The sequence below is a fragment of the Vombatus ursinus genome, unplaced genomic scaffold (genome assembly GCF_900497805.2).
Source record: "Vombatus ursinus unplaced genomic scaffold, bare-nosed wombat genome assembly UNPS02014818.1, whole genome shotgun sequence".
NCBI lineage: Eukaryota > Metazoa > Chordata > Mammalia > Diprotodontia > Vombatidae > Vombatus > Vombatus ursinus.
This window is the reverse complement of record NW_020954596.1, coordinates 13,725,424-13,740,824: the sequence shown is the minus strand read 5'-3', so window position 1 is coordinate 13,740,824 and position 15,401 is coordinate 13,725,424. Positions and strand designations below refer to the sequence as shown.

The window sequence follows — 15,401 nt, the reverse complement described above, 5'->3', positions numbered from 1 at the left end:
ACCCAGAGCTCTATCCACTGTGCCACCTACCTAGCTTCCCCAAATTGCTTCATTAGTGCTTGTCAAATTGAATTGATTCAAATTGAACTGAATCAAAGAAGTATCCTCATGCGCCCTTAGGTAGGAGAGATCATTCATATTTGTTGACAGCTGCTTATATTCCTTCTCTTTCCTGCACAGTTGTCTACTTTCACCCCAGGGATTCTCAACTTTAACCATATGAAACAAACTTAAAATTCAATATAAAAAAAACATCCAATTAGCATTTCCCCCCATTTCCTCACATTCCAGCCTGGAAAGATCCCATGAGTTTCTGAATCTTTTTTTCATCCTCTGTTTTGTCCGAAAGTGTTCCCATACATACAGCTTAGTTTGGATAAACATCTGTTTGAATGAAGCCAGCTGAATAGCAAGTTTATTTTTGCTCCACTTAGCACTAATCTAGCATCCAAATCTCTGGTGAACTGTGCTGCAACTGGATTTGATGGTACTGCTGCCTTTCTGATTCAAGGATCTTCACTGAAGCCAGAAAAAAATGGAAGTAAATTGGACAGATGAAATTCAATACAACCACCACCACAAAAACCCCTGCCCCATTTTTTTACCTTTTTCTTTGCAAATGTCTCATTAAGGAAGACGTGAGACAGAGTGAAACTCAGCTCATTTGTATCTGGGATCTCTTGGCTTTTTTTACACTTATTTTGGTTGCCTTGTCGTTCAAAATTGTGTTCACGTGTTGTGCCTCTCTTAGTGAGACTATCACTGAATATTTATAATAACTCACATAACTGAAGTACTTCTGACTTGTATCAATTCCTTTCCTCCAAACTAGTAATCTCTATATTACTCTATATTTGTAAGGGAGGTAAGTTAAAGATTCTTATCCCTGCTTTTAAGATAAGAAATTGAAATACTGAGAAGTAGAGGGACTTATCCAGGATTACATAGCTAGTAAGTGGTGGAGGCAGAGACACAAACCTGGGTCTTTTAACTCCAGTGTTCTGTCATGCTGCCTGTAAGTGAGAGGTAGTGTGATCTAATAGAAAGAACACTAGGTTTGTCTTTCCTGAAGTGTCTAACATAGAGCCTTTTAATAGACGGGGTTAGTAAATGAAAGATTCGTATCACACACTCCAAAGAAACCAAGCCTCAGACATTTACTAGCTTTGTGACCGTAGGCAAGTCACTTAACTTCTGTTTGCCTCAATTTACTCACCTATAAAATGGGGATAATAATAGCACCTACTTTACAGGGCTGTCGTGACGATCAAATGAGATAATATTTGTAAAGTGCTTAGCATAGTGTGTGTCATATGGTTGGCACTTAATGAGTACTTATTCCCTCCCCACCCCCATTCTCTCTACTCTACCTGCCCTCACTTTTCTCTCCCTACTTACATCTACGAGAACATTATTTTCAAGATCTTATTCTGAAGGAAGGCTTATTCATCATAATTATAGGATCATATCAGGAAGAGTCCTTAGAAGGTCATCTAGTCTGACTCCCCACTTTACAGATAAGGAAACTGAGCCCATAAAAGTTAAATGACTTTGCCCAATGTCACCCAACTGGTAGATGATAAGAGTCAGTATTTGAAACTCATTCCCTCTTGTTCCATAAATTCATTGTTTGTTCCACGGTATCAAATTGCCTCCATTATTGTCATAAGTATAAATAGACAACATTTTACAATGATAAAATACTTGACATTCATTATTTCATTTTATCTCACAATAACATTGTGAGGTCAACAGCACACAAACTCCCATTTCATGTAACCCTTTCTGCCTGTCTAAATACAGGTTTGGAAGCAAAAGATGACAGATTAATCCTACCTCTGGCTCCCACCTTTAGAATGTGAATACTGTTGGGTCAGGATCAGTCATACCTTTTTTCCTCTTGCTAGGCAGTTCCTACTCCCTAGACACAATCCTCAACCATGCCCTTACAGAGAACTTCCTTTGTGTATGCATGGAAAATGAGTGAGGCAACATGACCCTAGAATCCAGCCTCGGCTCATATAGCAAAATATTGTTCTGACTCATTTTTAGCCTATAACGAAGGAATACCATGGATTCAAATTGGTTATGCATTTGGGGGAAGTTTGTAAAAAATTACTTATAAATCAATATTCTAATATTTTCTCTCATTCTCTAAGAGCCTCCATCAGGGATGAAAACTCTACTGTTTTATGCAGAGGGGTTAGATTTTTTTCTTTTCTCTCTTTGTGCTAGTATCATTGTCTTTATTTTTCTTACAACTTCCTTCTTCATTAATAAGGACATACCTCATTCTAAAGCATTTAAGCTCAATCTTTTTACCTATAAGTTAAAAGAAAAGATAAGCTTTAGATTTAAAGTATATTCTCCTAATAGGAAAAAAAAAAGGAAGGATAGGCCAGTGACATTTTCTGTGGTCAAGTAATGACTTAGGTGTATTAAGTAATCACCACAAAAGTCATAAAAATTCATGAAAGGCAGAGGGCGCAATTGAAGAACTGTCAGTCATGCCTTGGGGCCAGCCACCTGACTCAATCTTTAGTCTTCTACTCAAAATTCTGTTCTATCTCCTTGCTCAGTCAAATCAAGCATGTATGTCCTAGCATCTCATCCCAAAATTTTGTGCCTGTGCATAAACTTCCCTTAGAGTCTCTTAATCTCTTCTAGGGTGGGAAGAAAGCAAGGAAATTGGTATCAGATAACATCTCCCAGCAACCCATGCAGCTATGAATTGACCCCAAACATGTGTTACATTCCTACCCAGGCTTTGAGAGCTTTTAGCCTCTTGCAAGATCAGCTGCAGCACATTTGACATCTGGATACATGACATAATATCATCCTAAACATCAGCACTTTATATAACAAGGATTATCCCAGTTCATTTTAGAATACCTTTCACAGCATGGGTATATCGACAGTACATGCAATAGACATAGCAAAATCTAAAGCATTACTCAACATGAGGCTAAAGTTACTACAAGTCTTATTACTTTGTAGTATATAATGTATGTACATGTCAGCAATACACTCATATTTATAGAACCAAAGCAAATATGCATACCAGCCAGCTAAATAAAGCAATGATATCAGTAGGCCTATAAAATAATTTTTAAAATTAAGAAATAGCAACATATGCACAGTAAAAATTATGAGTGATTCCTACTAGCAAGCAATACATGCATGATACTAATACAAAAGCAAAATAACTTGGTCATGAAAAAATAAAAACTTATTAAAATGTCATAATTAACGTGTGCATCAATGAACCTATGCAACGACACACAAGGTAACATACATAAATAAAGATTAGCAGGTCTAACCCTGTGACGTTCTTATTTGACTCCCGTGGTTCCCTATTGCTTCTAGAATAAAATATAAGCTCTTATGTTTGATCGTTAATGTCCTATCCAACCTGGTCCCCATCTACCTTTCCAGTCTTATTGGATATCATTCCCCCTTCTATACCCTGTTATCCAGCCGAACTAGGAGGCTGCATAATTAAAGTTCTAGGCAGAAAAGGTGCTTTCTCTGGATTCAGCTCTCTCCAGTCACTTTAATTGGTCATTGGGATACAGTTCACTGAAGATTCTTCACTTGAGATGTCTGTTTCTAAGCCACTGCCTGGTTCAGATAGTCTTTGCTGTATGGGCAGGTAGTCTTTTTTGCTTAGAGGGCAGACAAGCCAGCCTAGTTAAAGCAGCAAGGTACTCCCAAAGAGACTTGAGGTAGTATCTGCTTCTCAAGTCAAACCACTACCATCACCTCAACAACCACTTCCCTACTTCTATCCAACTCTGATGAAGATAGTTCGATACCCTAACCCTGACTGCCTTAGACAGAGCAGTGACTTACCAAGCTACACGTCCTGCTTCCAGCCTTGAATCAGTATTGAGAGGAGAAATTACTGTGAAAAGGGGCTAAATGTGCCCATTATCACCAACCTCAACTGTTAACTGATTGACCCTGATGGGTAGGTAAACCCAAGAGCTCTCAGAATGACAGCACCATCCAGATCATTAATCCTGCTTCCGATTCAGCCCTCAAAGTTATCATCCCAGATAGTGACTCCCTGTATCTCTGTCAAGATACAATCTGACAACTTGTGCTAGAGGAGCTACAACCAAAGCTGCTAAAGATCTAGAAAAGAATCTCCATATCTCCAAAGTCCTTGGCACTGTGAAATGGTTGAACATCAGACATAGATATGCTTATATCAGTAGAAATGAAATTAAAGAAATGTATTACTGTCTGCCTGGCTTCTATACACTAAATCTATGGGGCTTTTCCATTTGATTTGCAGCTGAAACCTTTGTATTGTTTCCCCCATTGCAATGTGAGCTCCTTGCAAACAAGGATTACTTTGCTTTTCTCTTTGTTTCCCCAGTACTTGGCACAGTGTTTGGCACAAAATAAGCACTTTATTCACAACAACAAGCACTTAAAAATGCTTTTTCATTCATTCATTCACAAGTACTCATCAGTCTCTATCTAGTCTTCAGTCTATATTTATGGGTGAACTCTTCTTGCGGCCCCCAAGTCCAGTGGCCTTTTGTAAACCTCCAGAAGCTTCCAGAATTTTGGTAAACAGGCAAGTTCCCATTCTTTCCACAAGTAGGTATGAAGTAGCTTTCCATTGATTTACTAATTTGTGTGTTCCATAAACATCAAGATTTCTCAACAAAACCATGTCAATTTATGGAAGGTCTTGACAGTGAATATAGGCATCATAATTTAATTTATTTCTGTTAGCATTCTTCTGGGCTGAAGTGGTAGCTACGTGGTACTTTAGCTTCCCTCTAAGATAAGAAATGTCCCAATTATGAATGCCTACAGCTCCCACCCCCTACCCTGCCATACTCATGGCCTCCAAATGCAAGTCAGTTGACAGGAATGGCTCACACATAAATATCAGTAGGTAGGTTGGACATAAAATCAGGGCTATGATTCCTAGGGGAGTTGTATACATGTGTTAGGATAGCCAAATGGTGACACCACTGAGATTTTTTTGTTCTGATCTCAGTGCCTCCAACATACTCATCAATGAGTTATTGAACCATGCATGATGTGGATCCCCTCAAAGATGGTAAGGGATTGTTCTCACCTTCTTAATGCCAATTAAAGTCAATATCCCTTTCATCAGTCTCTGCCTAGATCTAGCAAGATGTTCCTACACTGAGAAAAATCTCCTACAGTACTTTAGCTGTGGATCCAATCTAATTTCTGGTTGGATGTTGCTTCTAAATTCCTTTTGAAATGGCTTGTTGTCACCATATATGGGTTACATTCTTACAGTCTCCTTCTAGAGATAGTAAATGAAGCCAGCAAATTCCAAAGGTTTGCTCATGGTCATGTTCTTCAAATATGAAGCACATATTGGTAGTATGTTTCTTTGTATGCCACAGGCACAAATTTGACACTCCTTGTTGACATCTGCAGGCATCTAGAGCAAGTGAAATCCATTTCTCACTATCTTTAAGGTATCTTCTTTACTCATACATCTAAAGTCACCATGTAAAGATTTCATGACCATAGAGTAATATGTGTGGGGAAATACTATTCTAGTACCACAAATGGGATCAATGACAGTCCAGTATATCATCTTCCTGTGTAGCTCCTACTTCTGCCATTGTCTCAAAAGAGACAAATACTTTAGTTCTTTGGCATTGCCACTTTGTGTCTTGGCTCTTGTCACTTCTCACAATCCTTCACCATCCTTCTGCTCTCTTTACCAGTCATGGGACAACTCAGTCAAAGACGATGAGGTCAATGAATATGCTGCTGACATGTTGTCTTTGTTAGTCCCAAGATTGCAGCAGAATTTGGGGGTTACAGATAGTTTTTGTTCCTTCAGTAGTTGGCATCACAGCTTAGGTTTCATGTGTCCTTGAGAATGGGGCATCTACACATGCAAACATCTTTCCTAGCAAGTAATACATGCTTAATTTGGAGTTGTTTAGTTCCATTACCATATCTGTTTGGTCATCAGCATCTAAGTTGGCACTTTTCCTAATACAAATGAGGGTATTATTGTCAGTGCACACCTACAGCTTTGCCCCATATTCATAGTCTGTGAAGTTAGAAAAATTTCATCTCAATGCAACAAGAAACTTCTAAACAGAGCTGTTCAAAAAGGGAGTGGACTACCACAATGATTCCTGACAATTGCTGGTTTTCAATCAGAATTGGAATGTCCATTAAATGCCCAGCTTTGAATTAGACTTCCTGCTTAGTTATAGGTTGGGCTGGATGACTTCTGAAATCTCTTTTCAGTTGTGACATTGCTAGTACCACACATAGTGCTTAACAAATGCCTATTGATTCACACAAAGAGCATAATAAATGCATGTTGATTGACTAACTTAATCCTTCTCAAAGTTCAATAATACTAGATGTCATCATAAGATATGTAAACATTGGGGCTATTTTCCATTTGAGATCAGTGATAAAAGTTATATATTTCTTTTAAAGTCTAAGAAAGAGAATTGAAATGGAAGTTCTTTCAAAGATTTTCATTCTACAGTAAAGACTGAACAGCTGGTGGAAAAAAAAAATCGGTAGACTGAAAATCTTCCATTTGTAGCTCTTACTAGGAAACCCATTGGAGAAACATGTCATATTATCAACTGATAGGAGATGTTAATCATAAAAACCACAGCACATTGTATTTATGGGGCATTTTATAACCTGAAGTGTACTTGTGCATACATCATCTCTTTCGCTGAAGTTCATGTCTCATTGGGCCTTCCACAGAAGGAAAACAGAAAACTGAGATGCAGGTGGTTGCCTACTGTGATGACTGGGACCAGTGCTCTCAGAAGATTAAAGGCTTCTTTGTTAAGTATTGAAACTGTCATTTAGATCTTTGAGACAAGAGTTGAACTCCATCCAGAATCTCCTTTTTCCACACTTCCCCTTAGAATCACAACAGGTTACAAAAAAGAATGTTAAAAGGTAAAAGGTTAGAGCTGTAATGGCCATTTAAACATAGACTGCTGAATATCAGGGCTGGGATAGAATGTTGAAACCAGAAGGGAACTTTAAACATAAACCAGAATGTTAGAACAAGATGGAACTTAACAATCATCTGCCCAACCCCACTCCTTTTTCAGTTGACAAAACTTAAGTCCAAGAGGAGAAGTGGCCACAGATTGATGGTGAGTCAGAGCTTAACCCAAGACCAATTATTATTCTACTATGTCATGCTGACTCTGGAGTTTACACCTTGAAGAAGAGATAAATCCCAATTCTAGAATGGTAGTGTTGGTCTTGAGACACCTCACAAAGTTGGGATTTAACTGAAATCATCATAAAGTAGAATCTTTGGGGTATCATGTTCAACCACTACCTGAAGCAGAAATCCCCTGCGAAGCATTATGGGTAGTTATCAAACCTACAGAGAAGGAGTCCTCCAGCCCCTGCTTAAACCTTCGATGATGGCACAGTAGGGCAGAATTTGGTGCTGTTGAAGGAAATGCTTTTTTAAAAAAAATCAACGAGCAAGAAATAGAATAGGATCTTCTCTTCTCATATCTTTCAATCATGAAATAGTGAAGGTGTGGTTTGCTGTAGAATATCAATTGTGAAAGTCTGACTATTCCCTAAAAATGCCCTGACTTCAAAGCAATCATAGATAAGAGGATCCTTTCAATTCCAAAAGGCTATTGTTTTTGGACTACTTTTTAAAGATTTTTTTAAAGGCATATAAAATTTTTGTTGTTGCTGTTGTTAAGTATACTTTGAAAAATAAATGGTTAAGACATTTTTATGGGCTTCTAATTGTAATTTATTTTACTGATGCCTTTGAAGATGTACCATTCAGCTATTCAGTGATTATCTTTGGCCTGGTTTCTAGGTCTTCGAAGAGGAACACCACATTCTATACCTGGATCATGGTGGAGTGATTGTGGCTATCAAAGATACATCCATCCCCTTGAAAATACTCAAGTAAGGCTTTTCTCCTTTACAGCAGAGCCAGTGCATTTAACATGGATTGTGGTGATTGGGGGAAGGGCAGAGGGAAGGGGTTACCTGTTTGTTTATTTATTTCTTCCCAGTGACTTTTGATCCTAGGTTGTAGGTGGCCATTAAGAGCAACCAAATGACTGGTTGGTCTATCAGTCCCTCTAACTAGCTATGTAACTAAACTTGGGCAAGTGATCTAACATCTCTGGGCTTTCAGTTTTCTTACCTGTGAAATTACAGGGTTGGGCAAAATGATCTTTAAGGCCACTTCCAGTTCTAGCCTTCTGTTCTAAGGTCCCTTTCAGCCTTGACAGTCTATGGTCTGTGTTCTAAGATGACTTCTGGCTTCAACATTATCTTGTACTCTGAATTCACTTCCAGCTCTAACACCATATGTTTTATGTTCTAATTTCCCAGCTCTGACCAGCTAGCATCTGTTTTATAAGGTGTCTTCCAGCTATAAAATTATTATATTCGGTGTTCTGAGGTCTCGTCCAGTTCTGACGTTTTATGTTCTATGTTCCAAGTTCTCTTCTAGCTTTGACATTCTGTAGTCTGTGTTTTATGTTCCCCTCTTAGTTCTGTGTTCTAAGGCCTCTTCCAGCTCTAATAATGTTATCGGTCTGTATTCTAAAGTCTTTCCAACTCTACATTCTAACATTCTTTTATGGCTAAGATATGTTTCTTTATGGGGAGGAAAGAAAAGACCTGAAGTGTCCATCAGCCCTTGGGAAGAGAATCAAATGGTTTGGGCAGTAGCTTTAAAAGCTGATAAGAATACACAGTGAGGAGGGAAAGCACTCAAGACCCATAAGAAAAAAATAAGTCCTGATAAATTAAAATAAATTAATTAAAAAAAAGAAAAAATAAGTCCTTATCCCAAACAATAGTTCTTTTAAATCTACAGCTGCAGTCTGAAGGCATGTGTGTTATAGAAACATAGAACTTAAAATATGGAAGGGATCTTAGACATCATGCCATCCTACTCCCTTCCTTTTATAGTTAAGGAAAACAAGGCTCAAAGGATAGATATCACTTGTCTAAAGGCACACAGCTAGAAAGTGCCAGAGCCAGGACAGGAAAAGTTCTCTGACTCTTAGGGGGATGTGTGTGTGTGTGTGTTTCTCACTACACCACATCTATTATGTTATATTATAGTGAGTTATTATTATTGTAATTATCATCTGACAAGATCCAGAGACTGTTAGGAGTTCTGCCAGTTGTCAGTGGTACATTTTCCACCTGGTTTTCCCCACAGGCATCTGAGCGGAGCTGGTGGGTGGGAGCGCTGGGATGACATTTAGTTAATTAAAATACTTACGACTAGACAAACCCAGCTGACTTTTAGGAAATGTGACTAGATCTGTAGGTACCTGGAGTCCTCTGTTGTCAGGCTGACATTTTACTCAACAAATGGAAAAAGGAAACATACACGCAAACCCTCTTGTGCTATTTGTTTAAGGAATGCCCCTAGATGGTGAGATCAGATGCGACAAGTGAAATGTGACCTCTCTCTCTCTCTCTGTCTGTCTCTCTCTGTTTCTCTCTCTGTCTCTTTCTGTCTCTCCTTCCCTCCTTCTCTCTCCCTCTCCCTCTCCTTTTTTCCTAATCTCTTTTTTTCCTAATCTCTTTCTCTTTTCCTCTCTGTACGGATTACCTCTCTGTCCTTTCTCTCTATCCCCTTCTCTTACTCTCTCCCTCTTTCTCTCTCTTTTTCTTTCTCCTCTTTCTCTCTGTCTCTATCTCTCTGTCACTCTCTGTCTCTATCTTGCTGTCTCTGTCTCTCTCTGTCTCTGTGTGTGTATCTCTCACCTCTTTTCTGACTCTGACTCTCTTTCTGTCTCTTATCTCTTTGTCTCTCTCTCTCCTTCTTCAGGTTCAGCATTGATGAAGGTCATACGTGGAGCACACACAATTTCACCAGCACTTCGGTCTTCGTGGATGGACTGCTAAGTGAGCCAGGGGATGAGACTCTGGTGATGACGTAAGTGACCACCCTCTTTCCTAGGTGCTAGTCATCTGGTTCAGGGCTTGTACATGTAATGTAATTACTTGTACATGTAATGAGCTGTGGTTAATATTGCCAGCACCTGAGAACAAGGGTGATTCTTCATTCTCTCTTAGAATCATGGTATCTCAGATTTGTTGGGGACTTCAGAAGCATTTATCTAGTCTACTTTATACATCAACAGGCATTCCTTTGCAATAGCCTCAGTAAGCAGTCATCTAACATCCACCTGAGAGGTAGGTCACTACCTCCAGATGCAACTCATTCTACTTCAGGGACATCTCTAATTGTCAGGAAGCCTTTTTTTTTTTTCTCTCAAACCCAAAACCTTCCATTCACTTCTAGTTGTTCTCTGTGATGAAGCAGGACAAATATAATCCTTCTTCTGCCTTCAAATACTTAAAAGCATCAATTGCACATTCCCTAGTTTTGTCTTCTGCAGGTTAAACATTCTTTTTTTGTTTTTGTTTTTTGTTTTTAGTTTTTAGGCAATTGGGGTTAAGTGACTTGCCCAGGGTCACACAGCTAGTAAGTGGCAAGTGTTTGGTCTGAGGCTGGATTTGAACTCAGGTCCTCCTGACTTCAGGGCCAGTACTCTATCCACTGTGCCACCTAGCTGCCCCCCAGGTTAAACATTCTTAATTCCATCAGAAGTTCCATCTTGTGTGACCTCTAATACTGCTGGCATCCTAGTCACCGTCCTGTAAACATTCTCCAGCTAGTCAGGGTCAGAGATAGGAGGCTTCAAAGAACTTGAAAATTCCTGATGTAAATTTACCTATAACCTGCCCAAGGTCTACTATCCTCCTCCCTCCCCCACTTGCCTTGTTTACTCTTCCTTTGAATCAACCTACTCTGCCCCCAATTTGTTTCTAATTCCTCCAACCTCTTTTCTAAACCCTACGATCCTACCCTCTACCTTAATATAATAACAACAATAATAGATCACTATTTTATTGAATCTATGTCCTTGTCAATATGGTTATTACCACCATTGGCACAAGCCATCAGCAGAAAGAGCAGAGAGTCTGAAGTCTGACAGACCTGAGTTTGAGTGTAGGCTCTACTGCTTTCTGTGTTCATGGGGCAAGCCACTCCCTTACTCTAGGCCTCAGTGTAAACCCCATGAGTGGGATGGAACAAAATTATGTACATACATACATACATACATACATATATATATATATACACACACACACACACATACATACATATACATAAAATACACACCTATACATATACATATATATATACACATATATAGCTCTACCCACTCTAAATCCCAAGGTTTCCGTAAGTATCTGTGCATTTCTTTCCTTTGTCTTTCCATAAATCTCCCACAAAGGAGTACTTCAATGAAAAGGAGGGTCTCCTCTGATTCTTTTCGTATTTTGTGGGCTGTCCATCTATCACCCCTCCCTCCTCATGATATGTTCTGCTTACCTTTTCTGGTCATATATATCTTTGATGATGGTATTTATGTCATTTCTCATGTGTCTATCATAATAATACTCAGTATTTCAGGGTTCCTCTATTTCATCAGTAGAGGTATTCCATCTGGACTTCTCATAGGCAGATAAATCTCTCCCCTTTGAACAGCATAAGTCATGTCTCTAGAACCTCACCTGGAATATGTTTTTCTAGACTGTGGGCTTCATAGTAATCAAAGGGAAATACTTGAATTCTCAAGGAGATTACCATAATCTTTATCTAGACAGGATCAGATATATCTCTGCCTTATCTATAGTAATCAAGGCAGAGTAATATCCCAAAGAGAGGCTTTTTGGAGTATGAAAAGAAGCCTGACATAGGTTCAAACCCCGGCTCTGTAAACACTTAATAATTATGAGATGATGAGCAAGTCACCTTACATCTGTCTTTAAGCCACAATTTTCTCATCTATAAAATCAGTATGATAAAATTTTTATTACCTTTCTCCCAAGGATATTGGCAGAAAAGTATTTCATAAACCCTGGCGAGCAATAAAAATGGAGGATACCTAGGTGGCATAATACATAGAGAAGTAGCCTTGGATTCAGAAAGACCTGAATTAAAATGCTTCATCAGATACTTAGCTGTGTGACCATGGGCAATTCACTTCATTTCTATGTGTGCTAATTAACTTATCTGTAAAGAAAGTGTTGGATTCCATGATTTCTAAGGTCCCTGCCAGCATACTATAGTCCTGTGGTCCTGTATAAGTAAATCATTACAAAACTATCCCGTGCTCAACTAAGTTGAGTCCTTTTCAGGTATTTTATTCAGCTTTATGAAGAAATGCAGCCTGAAATTGAGACAATTCTGACCTTGAAAAGTTGAGTCATAAATTGCCTGGGACTACAGAATAATCATTTCTTATATGAGTGACCCTTCCACAGGGTCTGGACAATGTGATCTCTTTTATCTCATCCTTTATGAAAAAATTCATGAATATGGCAGGCAGAATTCAGAACCCTCAGGGTGATGGCGAGGACCATGGCCTTTAGAGGAAGCCAATACCAGGAAGGAGCAAATCGACTGCTGTTTTCCTTACTCTCTGCCCAGCCATGTAATCCTTGCACACATAAATTCCCACTGACTTCAGCTGGATGTTAACATGCAAATGGCTCTGGAGCATCTGTTGGTGAATGCACTCTCATTTAATTTGCCAAATAAAGCCTCCAAAACTGTCTGGGGAGGGGTTTGCAGATAAACCTTTCAGAGATGACCAGGCAGCTGCCTCCCAACATGGAATGCACAATCATATTGATTTTGTAATTGGAGCCAGAGTGCCTTGAGATCCATGGGTTCTGTGATCTTATCATCAGAATTATATGAGGCCAAATCAATCCAATGCAAGACAGAGAGTCATGAGAGATGTATCTTAATGATGAGAAGGGAAATCAGATTCATAACTGAAAAGCTAAACTGGACCCCGTAGGTTCTGTTACATATAGGATAGGGATTGGACATGTGATTTGATTTGTAGAGGGAGCTCCCAGAGGAAGGAGCTCATTCTGTTAGTGAAGATCAGCACCTTCTCTACAACTTAGAGTCTTAGAAAGTAGATTAGAGCAGTGTTCTCAACCTCAAATAGAAATGGGAAGGCAGCTAGGTGGCACCGTGGATAGAGCACCAGGTCTGGAGTCAGGAGGATTCATCTTTGTAGTTCAAATCTGGCCTCAGACACTTATTAGCTGTGTGACCCTGGGCAAGCCACTTAACTCTGCCTCATTTTCCTCATTTGCAAAATGAGCTGGAGAAGGAAATGGAAACCCAACTCCAGTATCTTTGCCAAAACAAACAAACAAACAAATGTGATCACAAAGAATCTGAAATGACTGAACAAAGGAATATTTCTGGGACAATGAGCTAGTGCAGTAGATAGAGCACTGGCCCTGGAGTCAGGAAGACCTGAGTTTATATCTGGCCTCAGACACTTCTGAGCTCTGTGGTTCTGGGCAAGTAACTTAACCCCAACTGCCAAAAAAACCAAAAAACAAACAAAACAAACAAACAAACAAAAAACAAAAGAAATGCAGGAGAGAAGGAAGAAGGAAGGAAGGAAGAAGGAAGGAACAAAAAGAAAAGAAATAAGGGCCACTAAACCATGCATAAGGATCCCTTCATTGACTTAGAAAACTAGGTATTAACTTTATCTATGTTCTATTATATTTTTATTCATTTTGTTCAATATTCTCACTTAGGGCAGCTAGGTGACACAGCAGATAGAGTGCCAAGCCCAGAGTCAGGAAGGCTCATCTTCCTGAGTTCAAATCTGGCCTCAGACACTTAATCCTGTTAACCTCAGTTTCCTCATCTATAAAATGAGCTGGAGAAGGAAATGGCAAACCACTCTGGTATCTTTGCCAAGAAAAGCCCCAAATGGCTTCATGAAGAGTCAGAACATGACTGAATACACATTTCAAATTATAGGCCTACACTTTTGACACCTCTGGCCTAGAACATAAAAAGGTTAAGTGATTTGCCTGAGGTCACACAACTAGTATATTTCAGAGATGGAACTTGAACCTAGGTTGTCCCAATTCCAAAGCTCACTCGCTCTGTGTGTGTGTGTGTGTGTGTGTGTGTGTGTGTGTGTGTGTGTGTCTGTCTGTCTGCCTCTCTGTCTCTGTCTCTCTTTGTCTATCTCTGTCTCTGTCTGTCTCTCTCTGTCTCTGTGTCTGTCTGTCTGTCTATCTCTCTCTCTCTCTCCCTCCCTCCCTCCCCCCCACCACTATTCTGGGTTCAAATACTATAAATTCCTATGACCTTGAGTTACTCCCTCACACTTTCTGGGCCTCAGTTTCCATGCCTATGAAGTGGGGCAAATGATCATGTCTCCTCTGCCTCCCTTACCAGGTAGTTGGGTGGATCAAATGAGGTAATGAATAGGAAAATTCTTTGCAGCTGCAAAGGGTATAACACATTTAATTTATTGTTATTAAAAAGGCAAGATCCTTTAGTTAAATAGACAAACATTTTCCAGAAAACCCACAGGGGAATAAAGGACTAGCTAACACTCTAAGCTCCCCACTTTGAACATTTTCAAAATACAAAGATAATGGCATTTACTAACCTAAGAGGGCTTGGAGGGAGATTCATTATCTAATTAGTTCCTGTCTGTAAAGTGCTAATTATCATTAATTATTGAGGTCCTGTGTGTCATATGAGGCTGATCTATAGCACATATTTGCTAGCAACAGATGGATGTGCCAGCATCCCCCACTGTAACAGTCACAGGGATGGGAGCTTGGTGATATGAGCATCAAACTAATGAGGTCTGCTGTCAGCAGCCAGCTATTGTTCAATGCTCAGCAGTGGAGAAGCCCCATAGTCTCAGGAACACAGACCTGACAATTTGTAAACATCTTTTCATACATTTTACCCAGAGCCACCCTTATTGATCAACTACCTCCCCTGCCTAGAAATTGTAAGACCAATTGTTTATACACTGACACCAGAGATCTTCTGGTGCTGGGGATTCTGACTGGCCCTTCCCAGCATTGATGGGAATTGACTGCTTAGTGGTTATTCTGGGTATGTACATTGAGGAGGAAAAGAAACCTCACCTAGGACCCTATGCCCTGAAAAGTTTTGCTTCTGTAGTACTTGATAGATGTGCAATTTGCTATTGTGTGTGAATATTTACCACCGACCTGGGACTCTTCATCTTTTTTGGTAACCTTTAACAGTCTGGTGAAGACTATATCTCCCTTATCAAATTTAATATTTTAAATGCATCAAATAAAATATATAGGATTTTAAAGGAAACCAAATAAATATATGGTTATCAAAATATTTTTAAGTTTGTAGACTCCAGTTTAAGACCCCTATCGTAGAATCATATATAATATTATACTTGAAAAAAAAACTGTAGGTGTTGTCTAGTCTAATAACACTCTGATGCAATAATTCCTTCTACAATATTCTTTTTTTATGACTTCTCTTA

The 15,401-nt window shown here is 39.2% G+C and overlaps 1 protein-coding gene across 1 annotated transcript in view; it reads left to right on the top strand.

Moving 5' to 3' along the window:
* SORCS2 (sortilin related VPS10 domain containing receptor 2) overlaps window positions 1-15,401 on the top strand; it is a 797,231-nt gene that overhangs the window by 690,873 nt on the left and 90,957 nt on the right. The window contains exons 12-13 of the mRNA XM_027836375.1: window positions 7,853-7,944; window positions 9,839-9,946. Of these exons, the coding sequence (XP_027692176.1) occupies window positions 7,853-7,944; window positions 9,839-9,946 (200 nt within the window). The remainder of the gene's footprint in view (window positions 1-7,852; window positions 7,945-9,838; window positions 9,947-15,401) is intronic.